General features: G+C 32.4%; 1 protein-coding gene across 1 annotated transcript; it reads right to left on the bottom strand.

Moving 5' to 3' along the window:
- Positions 1-2919: 2919 nt before the first annotated feature.
- On the bottom strand, positions 2920-8241 carry LOC137000072 (uncharacterized). The gene has a single exon (XM_067355702.1). The coding sequence runs from the start codon at positions 8239-8241 to the stop codon at positions 2920-2922; it is 5322 nt and encodes a 1773-aa protein (XP_067211803.1).
- Positions 8242-12909: the final 4668 nt, after the last annotated feature.

Here is a 12909-nt window from a genome sequence, read left to right as displayed (position 1 = left end):
CCACACGTATATATGTATATACATAGTATCATATATAGAACACGAATATTAAATATTAAATTAATGTTAAATAATGATTAAATAGTTGTCTTTTAAAATTATTTTAAATGATAATAAATTAAAAATAAATATTAAAATAATGAGAAAAAAGATATTTAATAAATGTTGAATAAAATATAAATGTCTTTTCAAATCATTTTTTCACATAGAGAATTAATGTAAAATAAACATGAAATAAAATAAATGTAAAATAATTGTTTCTTTAAACCATTTTATTTTAAATGAAGAATTAATGTAAAATAAACATATATTAAATTAATGTGAAATAAATGTTAAATAAATATTTGTCGAATCATTATTTCAAGTGAATAATATAAATATAACATAAACGTTAAATAAACGTTAGATAAATGTTTTTTGAAATTATTATTTCAAATAAATAATTAATGTAACATAAACATTAAATAAACTTTAAATAAACGTTAAATAAACATTTAAAAAATGTTATTTGAAATCATTATTTCAGATGAATAATGAATGTAACATAAACATTAAATAAACGTTAGATAAATGTTTTTTGAAATAGTTATTTCAAATAAATAATTAATGTAAAATAAACGTTAAATAAATCTTAAATAAACGTTAAATAAATATTTTTCTCTGAATCATTATTTTAAATGAATAATTAATGAAAAATAAATATAAAATAAACGTTAAATAAATATTATTTTGAAAATGAATCGTACAAATGAATAATTGAAAAAAAATAAATATTAAAAAAACATTTTAAAAACATTGTCTGCTGATTGGGTAGCACTGAAAGTGGTACTGGATTAATGTTCTCTTTATTACACGTTGTACTCGTATTTTCTTTATTGCACGTTATACTCGTATTTTCTTTATTGCACGTTATACTCGTATTTTCTTCATTGCATGTTATACTCGTATTTTCTTTATTGCACGTTATACTAGTATTTTCTTTATTGCACGTTGTCGTATTTTGAATAATGGTAGGTATGCATACATCTGCTGCATCTGTCAAATATTGTAAACAGAAATATAATTTATTACTAAATCGAAAAACTGTACGAATCAATAAGCATACGAGAAATATTTGGAAAGGAAATCATTTTTAAGAGTTTTAAGAGTTTTTTGACACCAGTAGACAACGACAGCATTAAATTTCATTAAAGATGATCAGATATAGATCGAAACGTTTGTAAATTTGTAAAGTTGTAAAATTATATTTATATGTATTTTTAATAAGATCATTATTATAACGAACGAAATTGTATTGAATTTTGAAGCGCTTCAGATTAAATTATAAACTGTAAATGTAAAATAATCAAGCAAAAACAATTTACGCTTGATATCCTCAAAGATTATTACAAACGTATAAACTTGATTAATTGATTGATTAATTGATTATTCAAATGATTAATAAATACACTGAAAAATCTGCGCAGTATTTTAACAGTAACGATTGTCAAACGTTTCATTCTTTCTTTACAAACAAACGTATCGTATCTTTCAAATGTTTTTCGTACGGTAATTACAATCGAACAGTTTACATACAATCACTGAAATTTAATTTCTTCACACAATGATCAAAATTGGTAGATGTGACATCATAAAACATATCTGAAAATAACAATAAAACTTACAAATACGATAGAAATAAATATTACGATTTTATAATATAAAAAATAATATATTCTCCATATATGTATATAAATGATAAGATCAGGCCAAGTTCCAAAAAAGACACTCCAATATGTTTATATTTTAATAATAATCTGAATTTTTAATATATTACCAACATGAAAAGTAACTGATATATTGTTCAAGGTGCAAATTCAAAATAAACATACATAAAATATACATAAAATGTATAAATAAAACTGATCATAATTTGATTCTAGAAAGTAAGTGATATATTATTCTTAGTGCACATACAAAATTTTTTAAAATTTAATTAAAATAACAAAATATTTATTAAAAAATACAAAAACACTTGGCGCTGCCAACGGGCTTCACCATCCCCCCTCCCCCTAGCGCAACCCCTTTACGCCATTTTCCCCTTTCCTCCCCTCCCCCCCCCCGTCAAGAGGCTCCACCACCCCTCCACCCCTTTACATCTTTACACCTATAGTATTATGAAACAACGAAAATGAGTAATAATGTAATAATAGCATGATTAACTGACATCATGTAATTAATTGACATTATGTAAGTTAACATGTTGTTCGGTGTGGCAGCGCCAAGTGTTTTTGTATTTTTTAATAAATATTTTGTTATTTTAATTAAATTTTAAAAAATTTTGTATGTGCACTAAGAATAATATATCACTTACTTTCTAGAATCAAATTATGATCAGTTTTATTTATACATTTTATGTATATTTTATGTATGTTTATTTTGAATTTGCACCTTGAACAATATATCAGTTACTTTTCATGTTGGTAATATATTAAAAATTCAGATTATTATTAAAATATAAACATATTGGAGTGTCTTTTTTGGAACTTGGCCTGATCTTATCATTTATGAATTTTTGTGCTATATCACCTACTTTTTTACATTTTGTGCACAGAATTCTATCCCAGATTTTTCTAATTGACCGCCTAGGGCAAGCCTGAATTCAACGCTATTGCAGCCGTAAACGCTATAATTGCGAAAATAATTTTTGTTTGGGGCCCAAAAATAATTTTTTTAATTTGGCACCTAGGACAAGTCTAAACTCAGCGCTATGGCAGCCGATGTTTTAGTTCAGCGCCTACGGCAGCTTTTATGAAGCGCCAGAGCAGCCGATTAATTGTTATAATTTTCCGGATCTAAAAAATTCACGTAAATTTACTACAAAGAAATTCCGACACTTACATTCGAGGAAAGTGTCATTAAATGCAGTTATTTCCAAAATCACTTAATCTGCTCCAAGAACAATATGTACGCCCCTTGTGCTCCTTTGGGCCAGTTTTTCTTAATGACTTTCATGTCATTAGAGCAATACCATTCTGATTTTTTTTCTGCTCTCAACATACACGTGTAGTGACCACGATTCATTTCTTCGCCTTCGTGAAATATAGCGCTTATTACCTTGTACTTTTTTTTATCTATCGTGATATTATTCGTCGGTACGGCGTTAATCCGATTGTTGATAATTTTTTTGCAAACACCGTTCACAAAAGTGTATAAATTGAGCTGTATCACTAAGATGGATAAAGTCGATTCGATTACGGTTTTCTTTTTCAGAACGGAACCTTTACATGCGTTACAACTGCCGTCTATCGTTTCCCATTTGGAAAATTCCGAATCAATCAAAGTTTGTAGCGTGACACCTCTTTTCCTTTTTAATGTCGATTGTATAGGTAATATTAGCAAACAACTTTTTTCCAACGTAGTTACCGTGTAATTACATTTGGCATTTGAGCAACATGTTACGTGCTTCAATTCGTGTTCCAATATATCATTGATTTCAGAATACGTCGACATTAGAGCCATGAAAAATTGCGAAGCATCTTGTTGTATTCGTTCTTCGAAGCATTCTCCGACAGATCTTCTAACCGCTTGAACGTTGCAATATTTACGCTCAGTATACGCGCATATAGCATCAGTCAATGCGTTCGATGCTTTATATTTTAGTATTTGTTGCCTGATACGCACGCAATGAAATACACACTGCAATATTACATTAGCGTAACACGAAACATTATCGTCATTAAGAAGGCCGTATATTTTCCACGTAATTACACTTTTTGATTCCTCGCAACCATGATTCTGTACATTATCAATGATACTAGGTATGGTCCATCGACGATCGTAAACTTTTATAGCCTTTTTCTTGGATAAATCGATTTGTGGCAGCTGAGATTTGAACAAAGATCTTAGTCGATTATATTCCGAAATGGCTCCTGAGTGTGCTTGAACTGATGCCGGATTGAAGTTTATCAAATGTAGGCCTTCCAATGTACTCACTCGAGACAAACCTACATAGGCTTGACCATCACTGAATACAGTCGTTCCCAGATCCATCATTGCATTTTTACACGTAACGCCTTGACTTTTGTGTATAGTTATTCCATAACTGAGGGACAATGGAAATTGTTTGCGATGTACCACTATTTTGTGAAATATCTCGAATTTAATGTCTACTCTCGTTATTGCGAATTCTTTGTTATCCGAAGTAACTAATGTGACGGAATAAATATTTCCATCAGCAGCACGATTAACCGCAACTACATTGCCTATTGTTCCGTTGACAAGTCCCAGAGTTACGTCAATGTTTCGTCGAATCATCACTTTAGCACCAATTTTAATCATTATTACTCTTTCAATGCCTGCCGTTTCTGAAACTTTGTCATCTTTATCTTCCAAGGTTTTTTGCACTTTTTTTCTCATTGCTGGAGCACAGTCGACATCATCTTCTGCTATTAGTAGAATTTCCTCGCCGTCGATTTTATTAAGCATTGCCGTGTTCAAAACCTTGCACAAATAACACGTAGGTAATAAACATATTGTATCGGTCGGTAATTGATTCATATAAGTGTAAAGTTCATTCAATCTTTCGTCGCAACTATTTTCTTTGAAAATGATTTTTCTTGATTCAAGTACATTGATGTCAGAATCCGTTATGAGACCTATTCGTATTCTAGAAAGTATATCGCGATATCTGTTGTCGCCTCTTTGTCGCATATTTATCAAGAGTTCGTCGTAATCAAACAATCTCCACAAGTCAAATCCACCCATGGTACCTAAATACTTCTGAACATCTGATCGAGACATTTTAACGAACGGAGGATGTCCTTTTACAGGAGGAAGCTGCAACAAGTCTCCAAACAAGAGAATGTGTTTTCTACCAAAGAAACCATCATTTGTATCTGTCGTATCAAAAATTTCACATAATCGTAGATTGATAAACATAAGTGTCACATTCGAAATCATGGATACTTCATCGATTATGAATAGTTCGACATTCTTCAATTTGTCTCTCAAAATTTTCAAGATTACGTCTGACAATTGCACGTACTTAGGCGTAGATTCATGAGTGACGGGTAGCTGAAACATTCTATGGATTGTCAGGCCATCGATATTGAATGCTGCAATACCCGTGGGAGCAGATATCGCAGTCGTTTTTTTCAAATTTATTTTGATCCAATATTTGATCGTTTCAATAAGAAAACTTTTTCCTGTACCACCCTCACCGCTTACGTACAATCGTAGAATATGATTTTTATTTTGTAAAACTTGGCATACCCTGTCGAAGACTCTTTTCTGATCTTTGTTCAATTGCGACATCATTTGCGATAAATTAATCGGGGCGTCAATCTTACCAAAATCTTCCAGATTTTTCATCGCGTCGTCAGCTTGTACTGGATTGCAATCCAGTTCATCGTCATCAGATTTGTCTCCGTCTGCTATTTTTAAATCATTTTCACGCTTCTCGATCAATTCAGTAACATCCTCAAAAGCTTTCTGTATTTCTTCGAGCCTTTCGTGATATTTCATTGCCTTCGTCAATCCAGTCTCTGAATTCTTAAAGGCATCCGTGTAAGTTTCGTACGCACCTTTGAGTTCACTCGAATCTCTCCATGGTTTGAACAGAAGAAGCAGCGAGTAAAAGTACTTTTCGGGTTCAGTTTTTACATTGAATCGGTAATGGTTTATTAAACTACCCTTTTTTCGTTTCTTTACAAATAAACGCGATACCAGTTCGTAATATTCGACCTCGTCACTTTTTGGCATCTGTTTTACAATGTCCCAGAATCTAGTAAAATCGTACAAATTCAATGATTCTAGTTCTTTAGGTCTGTTTGGATAATGATCATCGATGAGCGACGGACAATAGATATTCGTAGAATTTTTATCGAGAGCTGTAATTTCATTGAATGTTTTAACTTTTCTGTTTCTCACTTCATTGACGTCGATCCATTTGATAATGGTATCACAATCCGTACCATACAAGGGATGCCCTAATAGTGTATCCGCAGCTTCTAAAGCACCGCATTCTCTGTTATTCAAACGACGCATCGCAAAATTCCACAATTTTGATGCCAAAGGCTTATTGGAATCTATCATTTCAAAGTCTATGTTACATTTTTCCGACTTTGTCGTGTATTTTGTTAAATACGAGTTTAAAAACTCTGATTTTTCTCCAACAAATTGTATGTCCATATTTCCCTCCCAAGCCAATTTGATAGCCGGATTATAATCATTAATAAACCTCTCCGACTTCTTGCGAGGAAGATCGTACAACCTGCTTCTACTGCGTAAATTTTTTCTACCCACTATTGAAGTGACAACGTCTCTTAAAACGAAATTTGTCGTAACTGATCGCGGAAAATCAAACCGACACTTTCTGTAAATATTTGTTTCGGTTTTCTTTGTACGCATGCAATACGAGTTATGTTTATGATTCTGATCACTTGTAACCGTTTCGTACAATGTTGGCGAAACGTTTTTATCTGGAATTTCGCACGTCACGTATTTTTGAATAAACGAAACAACTTCTTCATCCGGCGATTTTCCTAGCACAGGAGCATCTCTTATCCAAATCAAGCAATGCATGTGCTGGATACCTCTAGTTTGATATTCTAATCGCCAGAAGTAGTGGATTACTTCCCCTATTGGGTTATCAACTGAACGAATAAAATCAATCATGGCTTTGAATTTTATGCACATGAATCTAGACGTGCTAACAGGGTCATATGCGATTAGTTCGTTAATGCTTAACTTCTCTTTATCGGGATTCATGTCTCGTAAATATTCACCCAAATCGGACCATTTCCATTCACTAGGACTCAAAGTCAAAAACCACGTTGCTGGGCCGTAATGCAGAGTCATGCATTTCACATTATTGGATGGTTGTCGCCAAAATTGATCCGTATTTCTCAGTTTTCCGAAAATACTCATTAAATTCGATTCCAATTGTTCGTCTTTCAATTCGTTCAAGTATCTATCAGCAGTATATCTCTCTCGTGCGTTAGCAACCATCATCGTATAATATATACCGTTTTTCAATTGTCGGTTGTTAGTATCATGAAGAAGGAAAAACAAGTACTGCGGATTCAATCTGAATCTATTGTGTTTCGACATCAATCGCGTTCTGATGAATAAATATTCCGGTAATGCAAAATTTCTATCTTCTCGTTGTCCATTGATACCCTCTGGATATAAATCGGGGAAACACATGACATCCAGATATTTATAACGATTATCCATTGGAACATCTTCGATTTTTAACATTTGATAAAGTTTGAGTGCAGATTCGTTATCAATCCTTTTCACGCGCATTGGGTATATCGTATACTGATCATTAATACCCGAGTCTTTGGTAATTTGCGTCAGGAAAGCCTTACGTTTCAAAACGATTTGGTCATTATCTTTAATCTGCTGTACGGTGTCCTCAACCACCTCATCTATTTCGTCATTATTGCTCTCCTCGCCCCCATCATCGACGATCTGATATTCTGTTTCTTGCAACTTCTCATTTAATAAATCATCAGATGACGCTGGAAGACGAATTTCCGAATAGTGCGGATTATTTTCTTTTAACCATTGCAAAGCCTTAAACACTTTATTAATATCCACCAAATTTTCCCAAACAACTTTTGATTTTTTAGGCATACCTCGAACGAGAATGTGCAACTCGTGTTTCAAATTTATAGGATTTTCCGGAGGACATATCTTATCCAATGTTTCTTGTAAAGGAAGTGGCAAATGAAATGTTCTACCTTTTACTTTACGGATCATTTGTCTGTGCGGCAAATGTTTGTTCGAAACAGCGCCCATTGTTTGCACTACTTGGAAGCTGCTCATTCTCTTGATTAACATTTTTTCGTAATCATTGAAATCCGACAAAACATCCGGTAATGGTTTTACGGCAAGATTATTCAAAACGCAAGTAGAAGGCAACATGCCTTTCCGAAATTTGCCCAAACAAAACTTACAAATTAATCCAGTATCGCTATTGTGTTCTGTTACGTAAGTCATCAAGTTTTTCCAAAAAGGTCCCTCTACTGGTTTTTTCAGCTTTTTTAGCTCAGAAACGTCACTATTCACACATAGTTTTTCGCAAGAGACACAAGGGAAACGTGGTGTATCCAACAATCTCTTTTTCATAACTGTAAACGCTTCGTAATTTTGCGACAAAATTTTTTCCTCGTCCAAACTAACGGTCAAATTGTTTTTGTAAAATCTTGCTTTAACCTTTGCATCATTGGAAATTTCCAGCAATTTATCCATATTGACAAATCTCAAAGCTGAAAACAAATGATGAAATTTTTTATAATTGCCTATCAATTTGTAGACATTTATTCGAATATTTCTCACGAGAGGAAAATGAGGCGATAAAGTGCTTATCGTTGCAATGTATGATTCGCAAATATTTGGATTCGCATAACAGTCCGGAGGATGTCCCAATCTGCTACTCATATGTGAAACAGAACAATTTTTGAGCCGCGCCATGAATTTAGCATTCATTATCTTCTTTATAGTAGCTCCTTCAAACTCTTCCAACAATTTCACATACTTTTCCAAGGAAATATCACTTATGCGGCATCGTTTCTCGTCACAGTGCCATATTTTTGACTTTTTATCATTGTTATCCATTAACGGTAAAACATTTATCACTCCATGAGAAGAGGACTGTCCTATTATAAGTGGTTGCTCAAACTTTTTCCTTTGCTCGTAAGCAGTTTCAAAAAAGTATGCTTCGGAAGACGAAGTATGTTTGGATGAGCCACAAAGAGCTCTAATTCGATCGCTTTTTGGATATTTCAAAGTCTTACATTCATTGAATCGCAATAGTGCGGTTTCAGCAGCATTTTTCAAATACAAAAACACTTTTCTTGCTGCATTGACGTACGATTTTTTTGCTATCATGCACCACTTGAATATATATTCGGCTTCCAATCGAGCACATATCGCCGGTTTATTAATTTTCCTCGATATCCGTCGAATATAGAACTCTGACCATTTTGGAAAGTTAAAACACTTTTGCCAAGATCGGACAGTACTGAATTTTTCTTTTACTCTCTCGATCGTCTTTGATCTTTGTACGATAGACTTGTTACCACGTTTTGCATAATACTTTTTGTTGTACAGTTTTTTTGAGTCAGAATGTTTGTGTTTAAATTTTCTTCGGCGATCTCTTTCACGTGCAGCATTTTTAAAATAATTTTTTCTTTTGATTTGCCGATTGTACAGCAATTGGTGTGAGTAATTATGGCGTTTTTGAGCTCGTTTATTTTCTAAATCTTTTTGGTACTCGTCGCGTTTTCTTTTACATTGTTCCTCAGGATTTTTTTTGTACTGATTACGCACTCTCTGACGTTGTGTTTCGGGATCTTGTATGTACTGATCACACATTATCTGGCGTTTCGGTTTGGGGTTTTTTTTATATACCTCACACATTTTATAACATTTTATTTTAGGGTCCTGTTTATATTTATTGCGCTTTTGAGTGCATAAAAAATCAGCGTTTTTGGCATATTGTTGTTTGTGAGAAAAAGCATCTTTCTCGAGTCGTTTTGAACGCTGTTCTTCAGTTTCCTTGCTACGTGCAAGCCTTTTTCTCAGTGCATCCGCCTCTCGTATTTTCAATGTCTCCAACGGTAATAACATTAATGGAGCAGTTGAATTACAGAGGTACGGAAAATGAGTGATTGTTTGTCCTGCAAACATTGCAGACAAATGAGGTCTTAGCAAAGATCGATCGTACGTCACAATACAAGGATTTATGCCAAACAGAATCGATGTAGCAAACGCAATCGCCATAGGACCACAATTACAACCGTCGACTTGCGACTGGACTGTAGGAAAGACTATCGGATTGTTTTGAAAATCATGAAAAGGAAATAATCTCTCCACAAAAATTCGAATTTCTCCATTCAAATTTTGCTTATTAGCATTACGACTGCCTTCATGAGAATCATATATAATAACAGACTTTGCGTCGTAATGACAAGTAACCCAATGTCCGCCCGCGAAATTACTGTGCAGTATTTGCAAATGCTTCTTTTTTAGATTTTCGAGTGGAACAATCTGATCAGGAAATATCGTCAACCATACAGGTCGAGGTGCATATTCAGAATTTCTTTCGAGTAACGCATGGAAACTATCTATCATCGTTTCTGTCAACCATTCTTTGGAAATCAAAATGTCTTTTTCCTTATTGCCATAATAGAACTTGTGACACTGATGATGCATTTTGAGCTGGCGCTCGGGGCAGCCTTATACAGATATATGGCGCTTAGGGCAGTCTTTTAGTCATGCAAGTGTCACAATCACCTTAAACGAATAATTAAAGTTACAGAATTCTATATCAGATTTTTTAATTTGGCGCCTAGGACAAGCCAGCCAGGGCCAAAACTCAGCGCTATTGCAGCCGATATTTTAATTCAGCGCTTACGGCAGCCGTTATACAGCGCCAGAGCAGCCGATTATTTTTTCTAATTTTTTTCTGGATCTGAAAAATAAAAAAAGTGTATTAATACATAAAACAAACAAGTTATAAATTTTAGATTAATAATTGTAAACTTTGTACAAGTTTTTTTGCAATAAGCAAGCGAACAGTTTAAAATAATTTTAATAAACATATGCAGAGATTTAAAATTATTATACTAAATAAAATATTGCAGAAAATTTGCTTATAAAGAAGTGAAGCTACATTTATCTTCTGTATAGTATTTCTGAATAGTTGAAAATCAAGTAATCACATTAACATTTAAAAATAGTATTTATTTATTATCACTAAATCATCAATGCAATCTCCTAAAAATTTTTGCTGCTTTCTATTCTATATAAATAAATCCTGTTTATAAACCTTGCTTATAAAAAAAAATTATTCCATAAATTCTACACTTATATTAAATATCTCGAAAATAAAACATTTTATAGGAAAATGTGTTAGACAAAAGATGTTTGGTTCGAAAAAGGAAAAAAGATGGACATATTAATTTGGATGAAAGCGCTTCGGAGATTTGAAAGTCAATCTAGTTTTTTTAAATGGAACTCTATCTTAATTTTTTTATAAATCGATTCCTCGCAATATTCGGTGTTAAAAGTTATATAGGTAGAATGGCCACAAATTAAATAGTTTATGAGATATTTTATACGTTGACATAATTTTACTAAAACAATAAAATATCTCATAAAATAGTCATTTTTCCATTACCTTATCTGCATACTTGTATGCACAAAATAATGAAAAGAATCAATTAGTGTAAAGAAATAAATAGTTGTTTAGAAAAAAAATATGTACCTGCTTGTTGCAAATTCATGCTTTTTCTTAAAAACAACTATATGTTTCCTTTACACCAATTTGTTCCTCTCATTATTTTGTGCTTATAAATATTCAGGTAGAAATATTATGTCAAATGAAAATAAACATATGCATATAATATATCTTGAAAACTATTCCATTTTTGACCATCCTACCCTTATAACTTTTAACAGCGTATATTGCAAGGAATCTATTTATATAAAAAAATTAGAGCGCTTCCATTTAAAAAAATGAGGTTTACCTTCAAATCGTCGAAGCGCCTTCACTCATAGTCAAACTAATATCCTTTTCCTTGCTTCCTCTTCAAAGCGAACAAGTTTTTTCTAAAACATTTTCCTATAAATAAAAAAATGTTTTATTTTCGAGATATTTAACAGTTTTTGAACTTTTGGGACACACTGTATATACAACCTACAGGGTGCGGCATTTAAATTGAAACGTCTAAATGCCACCCTAATTTTTTTAAATAAATCGATTCCTCGCGATATTCGATGTAAAAAGTTATAACGATAGAATCTCGTTAAATATTCATTTTTCGATTATCTTATCTCAATACTTTTATGCACAAAATGATGAGAGGAATCAATGTTTAAAAAAAATATGTTACTGCTTGTTGCAAATTATCATACTTTTTCTTAAAAATAACTGTGTTTTTTATATACCAATTGATTCCTCTCATTATTTTGTGCAGAAGAGTATATAGATAAGATAATTGAAAAATGATTATATTACGAAATATTTCATACTTTATGTAAAATTATGTCAAATTAAAGTATAAAAATTCTCCTAAACTATTCAATTTTTGGCCATCCTATCATTACAACTTCTTACGTCGAATATGGTGAAGAATCGATTTATAAAAAAATTAGAAGAGTTCCATTTAAGAAAACTTGATTGATCTTTAAATCTTTGAAGCATCTCCACCCAAGGTGTAACTAATATCTCTATCTCTTTTTCTTTTATGAAGCAAACAACTTTTGTTTAAAACATTTCTTTTCATTTTTATTTTTTATACATGATTCTGAAAGGTTTCCTCAAACTTCAACGGCGTATTCTAGCGGTCCTGATGAAAACAATTCCTATAAACATATGTCCTGCAATGTTTCCTTTTCAAGATACAATCATTTTTTAATTTTTAATGAAATTTTTAATTTTATTGGAAAGTGCAGTATTAAATCCAAAAAACAATCAAAGTAAATGTTCGAAATGTTCGCCAGCCGCAATTCAGCGCCCAAGAACAGTATTGTCGAGAAAAAAGGTATCTCGAAAAGAAAGCGTTGTAGGACACGTTCATAAGAACTTTTTTCATCCTTATGACCGCTAGAATACGCCTTTGAAGTTTGAGAAGACCTTTCAGAAACACCTTGTATATTTTGGAGTCTGAATTAAAATGCCGCACCCTATATATGTATATATATTAATAATAAATAAAATTTTATTAACTAAACAACTGCAATAATTGTTCAATAATAAATTCAACAAATGAATAATAGAAATATGTTCCAAGAAATATGTTCCAAGAAATATGTAAGAAGGCAGTAGACCGTTATATTACAACGATCTCGTTTGTCTAATGCAGTGCTCGAAATTGGTTGAACATTTGAGCCGATTTCCGCGGTAAACGCCTC

Source organism: Linepithema humile, chromosome 5, assembly GCF_040581485.1.
Source record: "Linepithema humile isolate Giens D197 chromosome 5, Lhum_UNIL_v1.0, whole genome shotgun sequence".
NCBI lineage: Eukaryota > Metazoa > Arthropoda > Insecta > Hymenoptera > Formicidae > Linepithema > Linepithema humile.
Note: the sequence above shows the minus strand (reverse complement) of the source record. Positions and strands in the feature narration are given on the sequence as shown.